General features: G+C 40.6%; 1 protein-coding gene across 1 annotated transcript in view; it reads right to left on the bottom strand.

The window, feature by feature from the left end:
• LOC310926209 (cadherin-2-like) overlaps positions 1-15170 on the bottom strand; it is a gene marked incomplete at both ends in the record, with an annotated part of 136919 nt that overhangs the window by 29388 nt on the left and 92361 nt on the right. The window contains 2 exons of the mRNA XM_083888308.1: positions 8243-8385; positions 13957-14210. Coding sequence (XP_083744434.1) covers positions 8243-8385; positions 13957-14210 — 397 coding nt within the window. The remainder of the gene's footprint in view (positions 1-8242; positions 8386-13956; positions 14211-15170) is intronic.

The following is a 15170-nucleotide window of genomic DNA, read 5'->3' as shown; positions in this document are numbered from 1 at the left end:
CCTGGAGAACTTTCCTCTTCATCCTCATCATCGTCCTGACTCACACTGACACTGTGTGTGTGTGTGTGTGTGTGTGAGTCACACAACTGCAGCTTTTTTTTTTACTTCCAGCTGCTTGTTTTTTTCTTCTTCTTCTTCTTCTTCCCAGCGTTAGAATTTCTAATTGCCGTGAAAAGCGATCAGAGGAAATCACTTTTATTTCCGTGCCTCTCCTCGGGTTTGTGCGACGCTCTCGCTCTGATTTCAGTGGAAGAAGTTACTCACCGCAGCTTTAAAGGAAAGGGTTTTAAAAGTGAGAGCACACGCACACACACACACACACACGCACACACACACACTCTAACGACTCAATGAGGCAAATAAATGCAATTCGTTACTTCCCCCTGCTTCTGTAATAACTCCTTCTGGTCTAAAATATTAATGAAGGCAACATTAGAAGAGAAAGTCTCAGTTTCTGCTTTCTTTGTGTGTGTGTGTGTGTGTGTGTGTGTGTGTGTGTGTGTGTGTGTGTGTGTGTGTGCAGGAGGCGGATAATGGAGAGGAACATGTATTTATCAGCACCGCGCTGCCTCTTACCTGCTGCTTTTGATCTGTGAATAATAATCAGTGTGTTCTGCTGTGATGGTTCTGTGAAAAACAACCACGTCCTCCCTGTGTGTGTCTGTTATTGTGTGTGTGTGTGTGTGTGTGTTGCTGTGATGGACTCTGTGTGATCAGCACTCGGGAAATCATTTAATATTGATACCGCTGAAACACAGCCAGTAATGATGACATTTGTGGCCGCAGTAATAATAATAAATTACACTTATTGCACTGTACATAATGGTGTTTTCCCCCCGCTCGCTTTTATCCTGACTCTTAAATGTACAATGGTCTCAAGGAGGAAATGGTGGGGAGTGTGTGTGTGTGTGGGGAGGAGGGGGGGGGCTGAGTCTCTCGCAAAAATATGTATATTTATTTTGGTAAATGTGACTCTGAGTGGGTTGAGGTTGGTTTGAGAGAAAACAGCATTGGATTTCCATAAAACGAGCCACACTCACAGCTCTTTACGTGACATTAAAAACTTATCTTATACACTCTTAGAAATAAAAGTGCTAAGTAGAACCATATAAGGTTCTTCAGCTTGTCCTCATAGGAGAACCCGTTTTGGCTCCAGGTAGACCCTTTTGGAGGGTTCCACCAAGAACCCTTTAAAACCCTTTATTCAGGAAAGGGGTTTTAAAGGGTTCTCTGGATCAAAATGGTTCTTACTGGAACCATTAGTGTTACCAGGAACCCTTGAAAAACCCTTTCCCGAAGATAGGGTTTTTCAGAAGCAAATGGTTCCGGGTAGAACCTCAGCCCTTGTAGAAGAACCCTTTTGGAACCCTTATTTCTAAGAGTGTAGATGAAGAACAACACATGGGGAAGTGTTTACTTTGTCTTTATCCCACAAAACTGATGATAAAACAGCTAAAAACTGATGATAAAACAGAGAGATGTACATATATATAGTACATCTCTCTATATATATATCTTCAATCTTCAATTCCAAGTGATTTAAAATGAAGTCATTTGTTCATTAATGTGTTGAATTTTGAATTTTGAGTCGAGTTTTCACATCTGCAAGACCAACACCCAACTGGCTGATGACGACATGTGATTTGTGATCGTGTTCTCTTGATTATGACGATTATATTGCACCACTGTAAAAACACAGTAGAGCTATATTCCCCACGACCACACACACACACACACACACACACACACACACACACACACACACACACACACACACACACACACACACACACACACACACAGTGTTTGACACGTACCGTCCCACTGACCCAGATTCTCCCTAAAGCACCAAAGAGCTGCTCAAAACATTAATAAATAACACAAAAATATGCACTTTTTCTTTTACAGAAATGTCCCAATGGTTCTCACTTTAAATTATTGATAAAAAATATTATTCATAATTATGCATATATATATATATATACATATATATAAATATATATATGTATATATATATATATGTCTAAAGGCAGTAACCACATGCCTCTGCAGGAATGTTATGAGAGTCTAAATGTTGCTGTTATTTCGTTGCCGTTTTGGATTAAATGGATAAATAATGAAGACACGCGGTGATACAGTGGCTGACATTGTTGCCTCACAGCAAGCAGGTCACCGGGTTTGGGCCCCTCCGCCAGACTTTAATCTCAGAGGATTAAGATTTTATTCTCATATTATTCCAACTTTATTCTCAAAAGATTTCAACTTAATTTTCAGAAGATTATGACTTCATTCTCAGAATATTATGCATTTATTCTCAGAAGATTATGACCTTTTTCTCATAATACAACTTTATTCTTAGAAGATTAAGACTTTACTCTCGGAAGACTATGCATTTATTCTCATAATATTACGACTTTATTTTCAGAAGATTAAAACTTTATTCTCAGAGGATTACAAATTTATTCTCATAATATTACGACTATTTGCAGAAGATTAAAACTTTATTCTCAGAGGATTACGACTTTTTTCTCGAGTAAAGTTTGGTCCTAACACTCAGGTCGTCGTCTGTATTCAAGAGTGTTTTTTTTTCTCTTCTTTTTCTTTCATGGGGATTAAAAGACAAAGAGGACACAGAAATAATCACCTGCCTTTTTCTTTAAGGGAGGTAAAGTTTCAGAATGTGTGAGCGTATTAAGCAAAAATCCCTGTGTTGATGTTTGAACGCAGAAAAACCAACACTGTGACACAGTCGCAACCGGTGAAACGTCAACCTCTACAGCTGCACATTTCTCCACGGCGATTTTCAAAGAAAAATGGAAAAGAAACATTTAAAAATCATTAAAAACAACATGCAAACACGCTAAAACCTCTTGTGCACGTGCATGCACGTGTGTCCTTGTGTCTCTGAGAGTCTCTGTGTGAACACAGTGCTGCTCTGTGTGCAGACAGAACACGGCTGAGATTACGGACGGACGGACGGAGCCGCTGCTCAATCTACTACATTCCAACAATTTTCCACTTTCAACAAAGAATCCTCTTTCCTGCGGCCATAAAGCACAGCTGTGATCGCAGCGAGATCGACGGACGGACGACTTTGGGAATCACGCACGCAACGGAAACAGGAAAACAACTCATTACAGATTAGCGGGAGGAAGTTGCTACGAACCCCCTGCACTGATTAAGACATTTCATTACAGGACGAGGGAATAGTAATGTAATAAAAGGTGGACAGTGCAACCTGTTGTTTAGGAAGGAAGACGTCTTCCTTATTCCATTAGGCGAGAATAATCAGTCATGACATTTGTGAGGCAACGCAAGACCAGTGTTGTTTTTGACAACCATCTTAGATTTAGTCTTAATCTTTTGGACGAAAATGCTTATTAGTTTTAGTCACATTTTAGTCACTTCTATATGTGATAGTTTTAGTCGAGTTTTAGTCGACGAAAACTCAAAAAGGATTTAGTCTAGTTTTAGTCGAAAAAAGAAGTATAGTTTTTTAACAAATGAATTTAGGTCAATAAGTTTTGGAGATTGTTGTTGGGCAGTGTCGCACATAAGTTGTGAAAATAGCAGCAGATCTATAAGTTCAACACACTGTGAGCTTGCAGATTGGCTATTATTACACACAAAGAGATCACCACACTGTCACTGAATGTAAACATGGCTAAACATGCTGCTAAAGAAACACACACATAATGAATTGACGTTAGCGTAACAAAAGCTAACTTTAGCCACTACTACTAACAACTGTGTCCAGTTATTGTCATGTCCCTAAATAATCCATCTGTCTGTTGTTTGCTAACACGTTAGCATAAAGATCGCTAGCTTAAAATGCTAACGACTCCACTTACATAAGTGTCGGGTAAGAAGAAGTACAGCCGCAGTTCAGTCCCTCTGTGGGATTCCTTATCCATCCTCATTCAACGGTGAACACACACACACACATGCACACGCACGCGCGCACGCACACACACACACTGTAGCAGTTGCGGGGTACGTGCATATTAAGTAGCCATGTGCTTTCTCCGTGACCGGCAGGTGATTGGCCGAAAAAACGAAATGTCATGCGTTTCAAACGTCTGACAGACCACCCACTGACATTTTCGTCCATTCTCGTCTCGTCAACGAAAACTCACACACGTCTCGTCATGTTTTCGTCATCAAAGAGTCATGTTTATCTCGTCACCGTCTCGTTAATGTCATGAAAAAAAGTGGCGTCAACGAAAAGATTTCGTCATCGTCATCGTTGACGAAAACAACACTGCGCAAGACGAGAGAAAGTGCCGATATTCCATCCATCAGGAAGTAGTTCCAGTGACTTAAAGACGCCATATGTAAGAATGTGGCCAAAAACGGTTACTACATTCAAATTCAAAATACTGAGGTCTTTTAGGTTTCGTTTTCTGACGTAACTGGCAACCCGTGGTTGCTCGGCAGCTGAGACTCTACTGACTGCAATGATTGGTAGATGGCGGTAGGTGGCGCCACATGCCAAAACATGATTTCAAAACATAAACATGATTTGCAGTCTGCAAAATATATTTTTTTTAATGCAAATATTTTGTCTGTACTGTTGTTGTTGGTGAGTTCAGTTTGTTATATGAACATTATTCCTGAGTCTCTGTGACATATTAGGAGGATTTACACATAATGCACCTTTAAATATAGTGCTGGGTGTGACGCGTGTGACGGCACCAGAGTCCAGGCACCATTTACCGTTTAGCTCCGTTAGCTGCATTAGCTCCTTTAGCGTTGTTAGCGCGCCTACAGTTGAACTGGAGCAGTCTGTTTTATTAAAGGAAAAGAGCAGCGCTACAAATAACTAGCGTATCTGTGTACTGTGTATGTGTGCCTCTGTTTTTAAAGTTTAGCGTTACTTTAGAGACTCATTTTAACAATCGGGAGTCACGTAAACATGACGTCACGCGTATCTTTTTCCGGACAGTCGTGTGTTACGTCGCTAACCTACGGTGCCCCTGAAGTGACATGAGGGGAAAAATAATGAAGAAAACTTTTCTTTTTTTTTTATCTCAAGTTTCAAAAAAAGGTGTGAAAAAAAATAAAATTTGAAAAAAAAATGTTTTGGATTTTTTTTCAAATCGAGTGAATAAATAGATTTTTTTAAAAATCAAGTTTCAAAGTCGACACAGAGTTTCCAAAAAATTATGAAAACATTTTTTTTTTCAATTTTTTTTCAAATTTTTTGGGGTTGGAAACTCGAGATCTCGACTTTGAAATCAAGATTTCAATTGATTTTTTTCCCGTCATTTTTAAATTTTTCTCATGTCACTTTGGGGGCTCCATATTAACCAGCACTACTTCGATATAAAAATAAGAGTTTATTTTAATAGAACCGACACTTTTCTAACTGAACACGATGAGATTTGGTCCTTTCTAAAAAAGAAGCCATTAACAGGCCTGTGTTCATTTTTTTCCCCCAGTCAAAACTCATGTTCATGTGCGACAAATGATTATTCCCATACTGCATTCATCAAATGAATTACTTTCCCTGCTGATTGCTTGATTAGTTTGGTCCATAAAATGTCATAAAAATGTTGATCGGTGTTCATAAATGATGGCGTTGTGACAAATCTCCACGTTTTCTTTGGAGCAAATAAAAAAAAAACGGTGGCTTTTAACAGTGGCTTAAAAGTTGCAGCTCTCCTGTTTTTTTTATTATTTTGCGGCTGCTGTGTCTCACGTTTGTCTTCACAACACCTCGCAGCACAGCTCTGTTAAACTCATCGCTGTGATAGAACACTCCTGTTGCTCTGGGACAATTTTCACTCCCAAATTTATGCCTCTGTTCATCATCACATTACACGCTACACAGTCTATCGCTTTTCTCCAGGTATTTCAGTCCAGAAACGATGCAAGAAAACGGAGAATCTAATACCACTCTAGGTGGGAATGACTGTTTTTTTGTCTTTGTATGTTGTTGTAGGTCGTGTGTTGTACTGATTTGTCTTAAATACATATCCTGAGCTTGTATTGACGTGGTATTACATGAGTTTTAGGAGAATCTGCGAAAAGCTTTGTATGGTAGCAACTTTTTAATCTACACAAACCGGTGTTTTAAGCCTTAAAATCTTAATTTTGGAAAAAGGAGTTCTGTCAATCCCCCCAATGACCCTCATGTGAAGGGTAATAATGCATGGTGGGATGGGTCCCAGAGTAAAAAGTACAATTGTTGTAAATCTGCTCCTGGTCTCTACCTTTCACCCCAACCTGTCTTGGCAGATGGCTGCACATCTCACTGATGCCTCTAGTGTTTGCTCATTGTGTGAACTGTTGGGTTTCTCTGCTCTCGATAATGTCGTCTATGTCCCTTGCCTTGAGATGATGTATGTTGTGATTTTATACAAATAACATTTAATTTAAAAATAGGGAAAGTCAGAATCACTTTTCCATTTTCATATACAGAATCTGTCTGTCTTCTTCTTGTTTTTTGAAGTTTATGGGCTCAATGTTCTGTATCTTATTTTGTTAAGGCCACCGTTTCCTGATTTCCTGAGTAATTTGTGGCTTTGAGTCTGAGGAGGTCGGCTGGGGGCGGAGTCTCAGGAGGTCAGCTGGGGGCGGAGTCTCTGAGTCGCACACCTGTAACCCATGATCCTGTTCTCCACATGCAGTGGTGCCAGACGTCCTGACTCAGAGCTCGTTTGTCTTTTGCAGTTTTTGTTCTTTCGTGAATCACTTCCTTTGTTCCCGTATTTTAAGAAAGCTAGTTTGATTCCCGCATATTTGGCTTCCGTTGGTCTTTTATAATTTTTTTTATGTTTCGGAGGGGGTTTTGTGTGTGTGTTCTTGAAACAATGACGTTTGTGTTTTACGGGAAACTTTTTGAGAACAAAAAAAAAAAAGGAAAAAGATCATGTGGGGGAAAAGTTGTGTTTTCTGCCCTGAATCCATCCTCAGATCCAATCACAAGAATCCACATTTGGAGGTGTTTTGAGGACGCATGCATGAATATAATCTCAGATTATATCACCTGGCGAGCTACAAATCCACTATTTCCTTCACTAATCAGCTCCCATACATTGATTTATTTGTATCCCCTGCAACAACATTGGTTTCCGATGGTCCAACTGTTCCCCTCACGGATAAAATCTTACGTCATGTCACAGCAGCATAAGTATTTGCTTTGGATTCACTCGGGGCTTCTCCCCAACAGACCAACATCAGACAGAAAAAAATATAGTTTTGTTCTCTGAAACAGACCAGAGGTCAGCGTGTCTTTGAGAGCAGGGCTCGGGGAGGAAAAGACGGATCTGATGTGATTCTGGTCACACAGGACCACAGTCATATGGCTGTTAAGGTAAGATAAGATATGTCTTTATGGTGGAATTTGCAGCCAAAAATCACAACAAGTTAGAAAATATAGGGAAAATATAAATAAGGTTAGGTGCTTAAATGCTATTTTTAAAGATGTTTTGTTATCCATTGACTTTCAAATGTACTGTTTTTAGGTCTTTATTTACTAAATTCCTGAGCCAGCAACAAATTTGGGTATAGAAGGGTGAATTCCCTTTGTTATTTTGCCTAATATATAAAACTTATAATATATATTTATATATATATATATATTTATAAAAAAGTTTCTAAAATATTTAATATTTATCTTTTACTTATTAGCAGGTATGTACGGAGCCCCCAAAGTGACATGAGATAAAAAAAAAACGACGAAAAAAAAAACCAATTTGAAATCGAGATCTCGAGTTTCCCCAAAAAAATCTGAAAAACATTTATTTTTTTGGAAAAAAATAAAACATTTACATTTTTTTTGGAATCTTGAGAATTTTTTTTTCAAAGTATATGAATTTTTTTTTTTTTTTCTGAATTTTTTGGATACTCGAGATCTCGACTTAAAAAAAAGAAAAAAAAAAAAAAGAAGAATTTTTGTAATAATATTTGAAAAAAAAAAGTTTTTCATATTTTTTTGGGAAACTCGAGCTATGAGTTTCCTAATGTTTTATTTATTTTTTTTCGAGATATGAGTTTCCAAAAATTATTATTATTTTTCTTTTCTTTGAAACTCGAGATTTAAATTTTTTTTGTTTTTCGTCATTTTTTTTTCAGTTATGGGGCTCCGTAGGTATGAACAGGGTGGGGGGGGGCCTAGTTTCTTAGCGTCTTGAAATTGACGCCATCGTAAACCAGCACTATTTACAGAGTGAAACACAATCCACCTCTGTGTTCTGAGGGGGGAGTGAAACATCAGCAAAGGCCGCGCGTGTCTCACCGTTGTCCGACGCCATGAAGGTGACGTTGTACAGGTTGTGCTTGACGTAGGGAGACTCTCGGTCGAGGATGGCGATGGTGGAAATCCGACCGTTGACCGGGTCGATCTCCAACCAGTTGGCAGGGTCGTACAACTTGGAGTACCTGAATCCAGACAGAGAGACAGAGAGAGAGAAAGAGCATGAGACAGCAGCACAGAGAGGCTTCTTTATCTTTGCTTCACTGGCTATAGGCCAAGCTCGTACTGGGGAGTTGATATAAGGAGCACTCTCACGAGGCAAAACTCGCCACTCTGTCATTTATTCTGGCTGGAAACGATTCTGCCTTTACCAGACAGATTGAATTACATCACATCATATACTTGTCCGTGGAGACAAAATTAGAATTGGAAACAATCAGTCTTTGACGCTTGGCAATTCTCGCTGCAATTGGCTGATGGAAAAGTGCTCGCCGTGTTTATCTCACTCGTCCACTTCTGCTGTGACAGAAGTCACGTTTTCCCAAAAAGAGAAACAACTTAGAAAATGCAGCTACAGCTGCCACAGCCACCGAGCACCGCATGAACGGGGATTATTAATCCATTTTGTGTGTTTTTTAATTGGTGCGAAGAGGACGAGAGAGTCACAATTATGAACACGTCAAAGAGCAGCAAGCAACAAAAAAAGAGAGGGGAAAAAATCCAGAGACTAAACTGCTCTTCCTGGTCGGCTCTACAGTCACAATACACTTGCTTTCTGTGTGCCAGCATGTGTGTGTGTGTGTGTGTGTGAGCGCGCTCACTTGGTTTTGTGAACACTGTGCATCCACCATTGGCTGTTGCTAGGCTACAAAGACTTCAGCACTACATTTAGAAACAAATAGTGGGATGCGAGAGAAAGAAGGATGGGGGGGGGGGGACAAAAAGCAGCCGTCCTGCAGGCTCTCTGTGCTCCGGGGCTGCTGGTGGTTGGGCTGTTAGCTCAGTGTGCGGCTCCCTTTTCCCTTTGAATAACATATTTGTAAAAAAAAAAGAATTGTTGCAGCCATCTTGTTGGAAAATGGAGTTACAGGGAACATAATGTCCCTTTTTCTTTGTGAGAAAGGAAACTGTTGCACCAACAAATGGAATCTGAGGAGGTAAAAGTGAAAAGTTGGGGTTAGGTTAACTCCCACAGGTCCTTGAAAGTTTGTGAATTAGGGAAAATAAATGGCCCTAAATAGACATGGGTCATGGAAAGTGCTTGAATTTCGTAAGGGAAAGACGTAAATTTGATATTTTAGGTGTAAACGTCTTCTTTGTTTATTGCAAATGACGACGTCATGTCTGGGGAATTTAAAATTGGTGAGATCTCTGTCTCACCAAAGGAAATTTACAAAGACTGGCTTTGACCCAAGATCCCAAGGACGATAAAAGTGGACGAAGACGTTCGCACAAGTTGTCCTCCCATCTTAAGCTGTGTCCCCACATTATGTCCTTGAATTTGAGGGGAAAACTGGTCCTGGAAAGTCCTTGAACTTGATGTCCACCGATATATAAACACACAAACGAGATAAAGAGTGACGAGATAAAATGAAGTCAACCTTTCGGAATGCTTTGAAAGTGCTTTTTAGTTTTCTGTCTTTTGATACTTAAAGGTGCCATATGTAAGAATGTGGCCAAAAACGGATACTACATTCAAATTCAAAATACAGAGGTCTTTTAGGTTTGGTTTTCTGACGTAACTGGCAATCTGGCAGTCTGCAAAATATTTTTGCATTTTTAATGCAAATATTTTGTCTGTACTGTTGTTGTTGGTGAGTTTGAACATTATTCCTGAGTCTCTGTGACATAAGGATTTTATGGCCAGTTGCTTTAGATTTATTACATAATGCACCTTTAAACCACAGTTTTGAACCTCTATCATCCAAACTAAACTCCTGAATCTGTTTGTAGGAGATCAGACTAACGTAGATGTTCCAACTAGTGCCGCAACTAACCATCATTTTCATAACTGTCGATCATTTTCTCGATTAATTAGTACTTGTTTGGTCCAGAAAATGTCAGAAAATCAATGTTTCCCAGGCCCGGAAACGATGACGTTCTCCAACGTCTCATTTAGTTTTACTGACTTCTTTGGAAATATTCACATTTAATAATAAGTTGGACATTTTTTGACATTTAAGTTAGTTAATCGATGAACGATCTATTCATAGCTCAGGGCAAAGCAGCACCGCCAAACCTTTTGTCTTTTGTTTTGATTTTATTCTCCGTTAAATGGTGCCATTTGTTTTTTTGTGAAGCTGCAGCAGCAACAAGATTCCGGTTGCTTAGCAACCACGGACACAACAGTGAAGCGTAAACCTGACAAAACACCTGACTCGTTTCTATAGGTCGTTCAAACTGTCCATCAGGGGACAGACAGGTTACATACTGTCTCTTTTTGTTATCACCCTGGCATTTTTCAAACAGTGTGAAATGCAGTGAGCTCAGTTTTTGCTTGAAAACTCAGGGACTCAGTGTTTTAGTCTTGGGCGAACAGAAACAACGACCTTTTTGAAAATGACTGTAAAAGAATATTTCTTGGTCGGCTTCTTCTTAATGCCCACATTTCTCCGATCAGCCGTGAACAAAAAGCTTCCCCCCCGAACAGTGACTCTCTGTTCCAGTTGTCACCGTGTAATTGGCCTCATAACTGAAATCATTCCTCTTAAAGCGAACCTAGACCATAAGTTCCAATTAACGCTGTTTTTTTAGTGTGTATCTGTGTCATTACCTTGTTTACGAAGCCCTGAAGGTTCTAAACAAACAGTTCAGCCACTGCTGAGAACGCTGTGTTTTATTGTAATCTCGGGTTCAGCGAGATCTCTGAAAAAACCCGGTCTGGTTACGTAAACACCGGTTCTCCTGAACAGCAGATCCTCCTGCTCCGGGCACTAGTCCGGGCACATCCGGTTGCGTACATTGAACCGCAGGAGAAGAATAACGTCCGTTGTGGAGGTGTTTCACGAGCGACCGTGTCTTCTGACTCTGGGTCTGACTCCGGGTCAAAGTCATAAAAGGGACTGCGGCGGGGAGTCGTGAAGAGGCTATTTTTAAACACTGTTAAAACAATGTTTTGATAATGAGTAGCAGTGCATCCACCGTTCCAGAGGGGGGAGCTGCGCTTCTGAGAGCGGGTGTGCTGATGTATCACTTCCGGGTACTGGCCAATCACAAGACTCTGTCTTCTGGGTGAGAAAGTTGAGTCTCAAATCTCGCGGCTGGGAAAAAGTGTCAGAAAAGAGGATTTTTATTGGCTCGTTTACAGCAACTAGGAGGTTTTTGTAAGTAGACCTCCATAACTAACATATATGTGCAACAGGACCACTTAATTTTCACCATGGTTGTTTCTCATTAGTTGCACTTTCTGAAACTAAGAAAACGACTGCATTGGAGTTGAAATTTACAGTTACAGGTGCGTTAGAATGGATGGCCTCAGGCCTGTCTCTTTCCCCCTTTATACAGAAGGAAAGTATTTCAACATGGTCCCTCTAGAAACAGGACCGATTTCTGACAGATCTACAGCCGGTCACACCGGCAACGTCCGCAATTTGTCTCCACATTGTTGTGTTTTTTTCCGCCACGTCCAGGTAATTGAAGGCTGTTGCCGGGACCACACTTGATCGGCTTCAAGTTGACTTGCTTCCTGGAGTGGAGAAGTAAACAACTCGTGTTCTTCGATTTCTGCTGGAATCAAGTTCATTATTGGCTCCGGCCTGGCATCGGCTCGCTCGCCACTGTGTCCAAGGACATAAAGTTGAGCCTCTCTCAACGCTTCCCCCTGTCGTGTAGCTGTGGGCTTTTTTTCTTGTTGAACTCAGAGAGGGACACGCGGGGCTGGAGAGCCAGGTCTCATTCATAATGAATGGCAGCCTTTGATGCGCCAGCAAGTTTTTTTCCACATCCTTGACTGACTCTCTTTTCAGTGTTGAAACAGTAGTGGATGCACTTTCTCTGCAGTCTTGTCTCCACTCCCCTGCTGCTGCTGTCCCTCAGACTCTCTAAAGCCAAGTTCACAACACACAACTCTGAGAGTCCTCGGATTCCTGTGCACCCGACACTCGACGAGACACTTTTGTCTTGTGGTCAGCAGTAACTGTGAGTTCACACGACACGAATGCATCAATTTGTCGTTCGGTGACATTTCTGTGCTGCTGGAAACAGGATTTGACGACTGGTTTAATGTAAATGACTAAAGTAAGTAAACCACAGATTTTTCCTAAAGTGAGTTATTGTTTGTCATGTAACGGTCATGACCCTGTTTGCAATTGTAGAACATTCTCAGACCTTCTCAGATCTTATAAACCAGGGGTGTCAAAGTCAAATGACCAGGGGGCCAATGAACGTCTGGTGTGGTCAATAGGGGGCCGGCCTAGAGACCAAAAAGTGGGAAAAAAACAAATTCTCGATGTGTCTAGCTCATTTACGTAGGGTGGAAATCGCCACAATGGATGCCAAAATTCAAAAAGGCCGACTTCCTGTTGAGTTGAGGCCATGGTCTTCCCGCCACGTTTCGGGAAATTTGGTGGAACTCAATTTATGCCGAAGTTATAGGGCACTTCATGTATCAGGTCGAATGGTCAAAATTCACCAAGGCTTGCCATGGTCATGCTGTTTTGAATCTGCAAAACCTTTCGACAATTTTGCTAACATTGCTCCTAAGTAGATTTGTAGAAACATACATAGATTCACAAATTGCCACAATGGACGGCAAAAATTAAAAAAGGCCGACTTCCTGTTGAGTTGAGGCCATGGTCTTCCCGCCAAGTTTCAGGAAATTTGACTTCATGTATCGTGGCGAATGGGTTGCCATGGTCACACCATTGTGAATCCGCAAAACGTTTGGACACCTTTGCTAACATTGCTAACAAACATATATTATTGTGTCACCTCGCTGGCAGCTGCGCCTCAACATGGGCCATGTTTTCATTATAACATAATATTAAGCGATTGGCGGGCCGCATATGGCCCGCGGGCCGGCAGTTTGACACCTGTGTTATAAACGGTAAATATATGCTGAGGATTATTAAAACAAAGAAAAAGTGGTGTATAAGCTGTATATTAATAATGCACATTAATTAATTGATCATATCTATGCATAAAAGGGCCGTTTCGGCATGTAATAAGAGAAAAATGGAATGGGCCCAGTACTGAGCCTTGGGGCACTCCACACTGGTTACCTGTTATAGAAGACCTGGCACTAGCTATAAAGTAGGATACAAACCATAAAAATCACTTTTGCAGTGTGCTGTTAAATTTAAACAAAGAAACAGACTTGCATTTCTATTGTGAAAAAATGGCTTGAGAAAAACACAATATATTTTTCAAGCCCATCTCTAACTAGAATAAAGAATGGCCCGTGTCAAAGAGAAAATGTGCCACTTATGTGATCACAGCATTTCTGCCATGTGAAGATATAGCCTGCGCGAATGGATGAAATGTGGTCGCATTCATGACGAGGTTGACGAGGTCGCACGTTTGCGTTAAATGCACGCTTTGCGCTATTCATGACACCAGTGGCAATTCAGAAACAACTCCATCCAATGAATGCAAGGTTAATTTCAAAGATGACCAGATGAGAGGATCTAGAGACACTCAAGGATTTTCTAAAGACTCTTCTCAAAGGACAGATATTGATTAAAACTGGCATAAACACGCACAGACTGAGTATAAAAAAATAAATACACGTAATTTATCGTTCATGACGAGGATCTTACCGGACAGTTTGTCTCATGAAGCGATCGGGGTCTTGCGCGGTGAAGGTGGTGAGCAGAGAACCGGCAGGTAGACCCTCCTCGAGCTTGATGGACTTGGGGTTTGGGCTGAACTCCGGGCTCTCGTTGATGTCCAGGATTCGCACGGAGACCGTTGCTGAGGACTGACGAGGCAGGTGGATGCCCCGGGCCAGAGGCACCTCATTCTCCGCCTCCACTGTCAGCATGAAGGAGCGAGTCAGCTCGAAATCTATGGGCTGCACAGAAGAAGAGAAGGAGGACATTTTGTGAAGTTTTTTTTCCCTGTTTTCTCTTCTGGCAATAAAAGAAACAGTCCCGCTGTATGCTGTTTTAATGTCGCATTATAAAACAGGGAGCAAATTAAAAAGACATTTAAAGGAAATTGAGGGTTAGGTCATGAGAGGGAGCAGAGGTACAAGAGGGTGGAACGATAAAAAGCTGGTTACACCCCTGTCTTGCACTCCAAAAACATTGACCTCTCTACGTTAAAGAGTAAGCGTCAAACTTTCCTTTTTCTATAACCTTACAGCGAGTGCTGATTCAGGTCTGTTTGGACCTGAATCAGGTTCTACACCAGGTTCTGCCGTCGTAGGCTTGGATCGTCTGGAGACACGGCTATGAGGGGCCGTGTAGGCCATAATTCCCTTTTTTTTCCTCTCACATACACTATTTTACCTCTCACATACACAATTTTACCTCACACATTCACAATTTTACCTCTCACGTTAAATGTTTTTACCTCTCACATTACATGTTACCTCTCACATTAAACGTTTTTACCTCTCACATTACATGTTTACCTCTCACGTTAAATGTTTTTACCTCTCAAATTACGTGTTTACCTCTCACATTAGATGTTTTTACCTCTCACATTACATGTTTTTTCCTCTCCCATTAAATGTTTTTTCCTCTCACATTAAATGTGTTTACCTCTCACATTAGATGTTATTACCTCTCACATTAGATATTTTTACCTCTCACATTACATGTTTTTACCTCTCACGTTAAATGTTTTTACCTCTGATATTAAATGTTTTTACCTCTCACATTACATGTTTTACACATTACACGTGAGAGGTAAAACAATTGCATGGGAAAGGTAAAAGAGAGTATGTGAGAGGTAAACAAATTGTATGTGAGAGGTAAAATTGTGTATGTGAGAGGTAAAATTGTGTATGTGAGAGGTAAAAAAGGAA

Source organism: Microchirus variegatus (assembly GCF_963457635.1).
Source record: "Microchirus variegatus genome assembly, chromosome: 4".
NCBI classification, from domain to species: Eukaryota; Metazoa; Chordata; class Actinopteri; order Pleuronectiformes; family Soleidae; genus Microchirus; species Microchirus variegatus.
The sequence above is the reverse complement of the archived record's forward strand: the minus strand, read 5'-3'. Positions and strand labels throughout refer to the sequence as shown.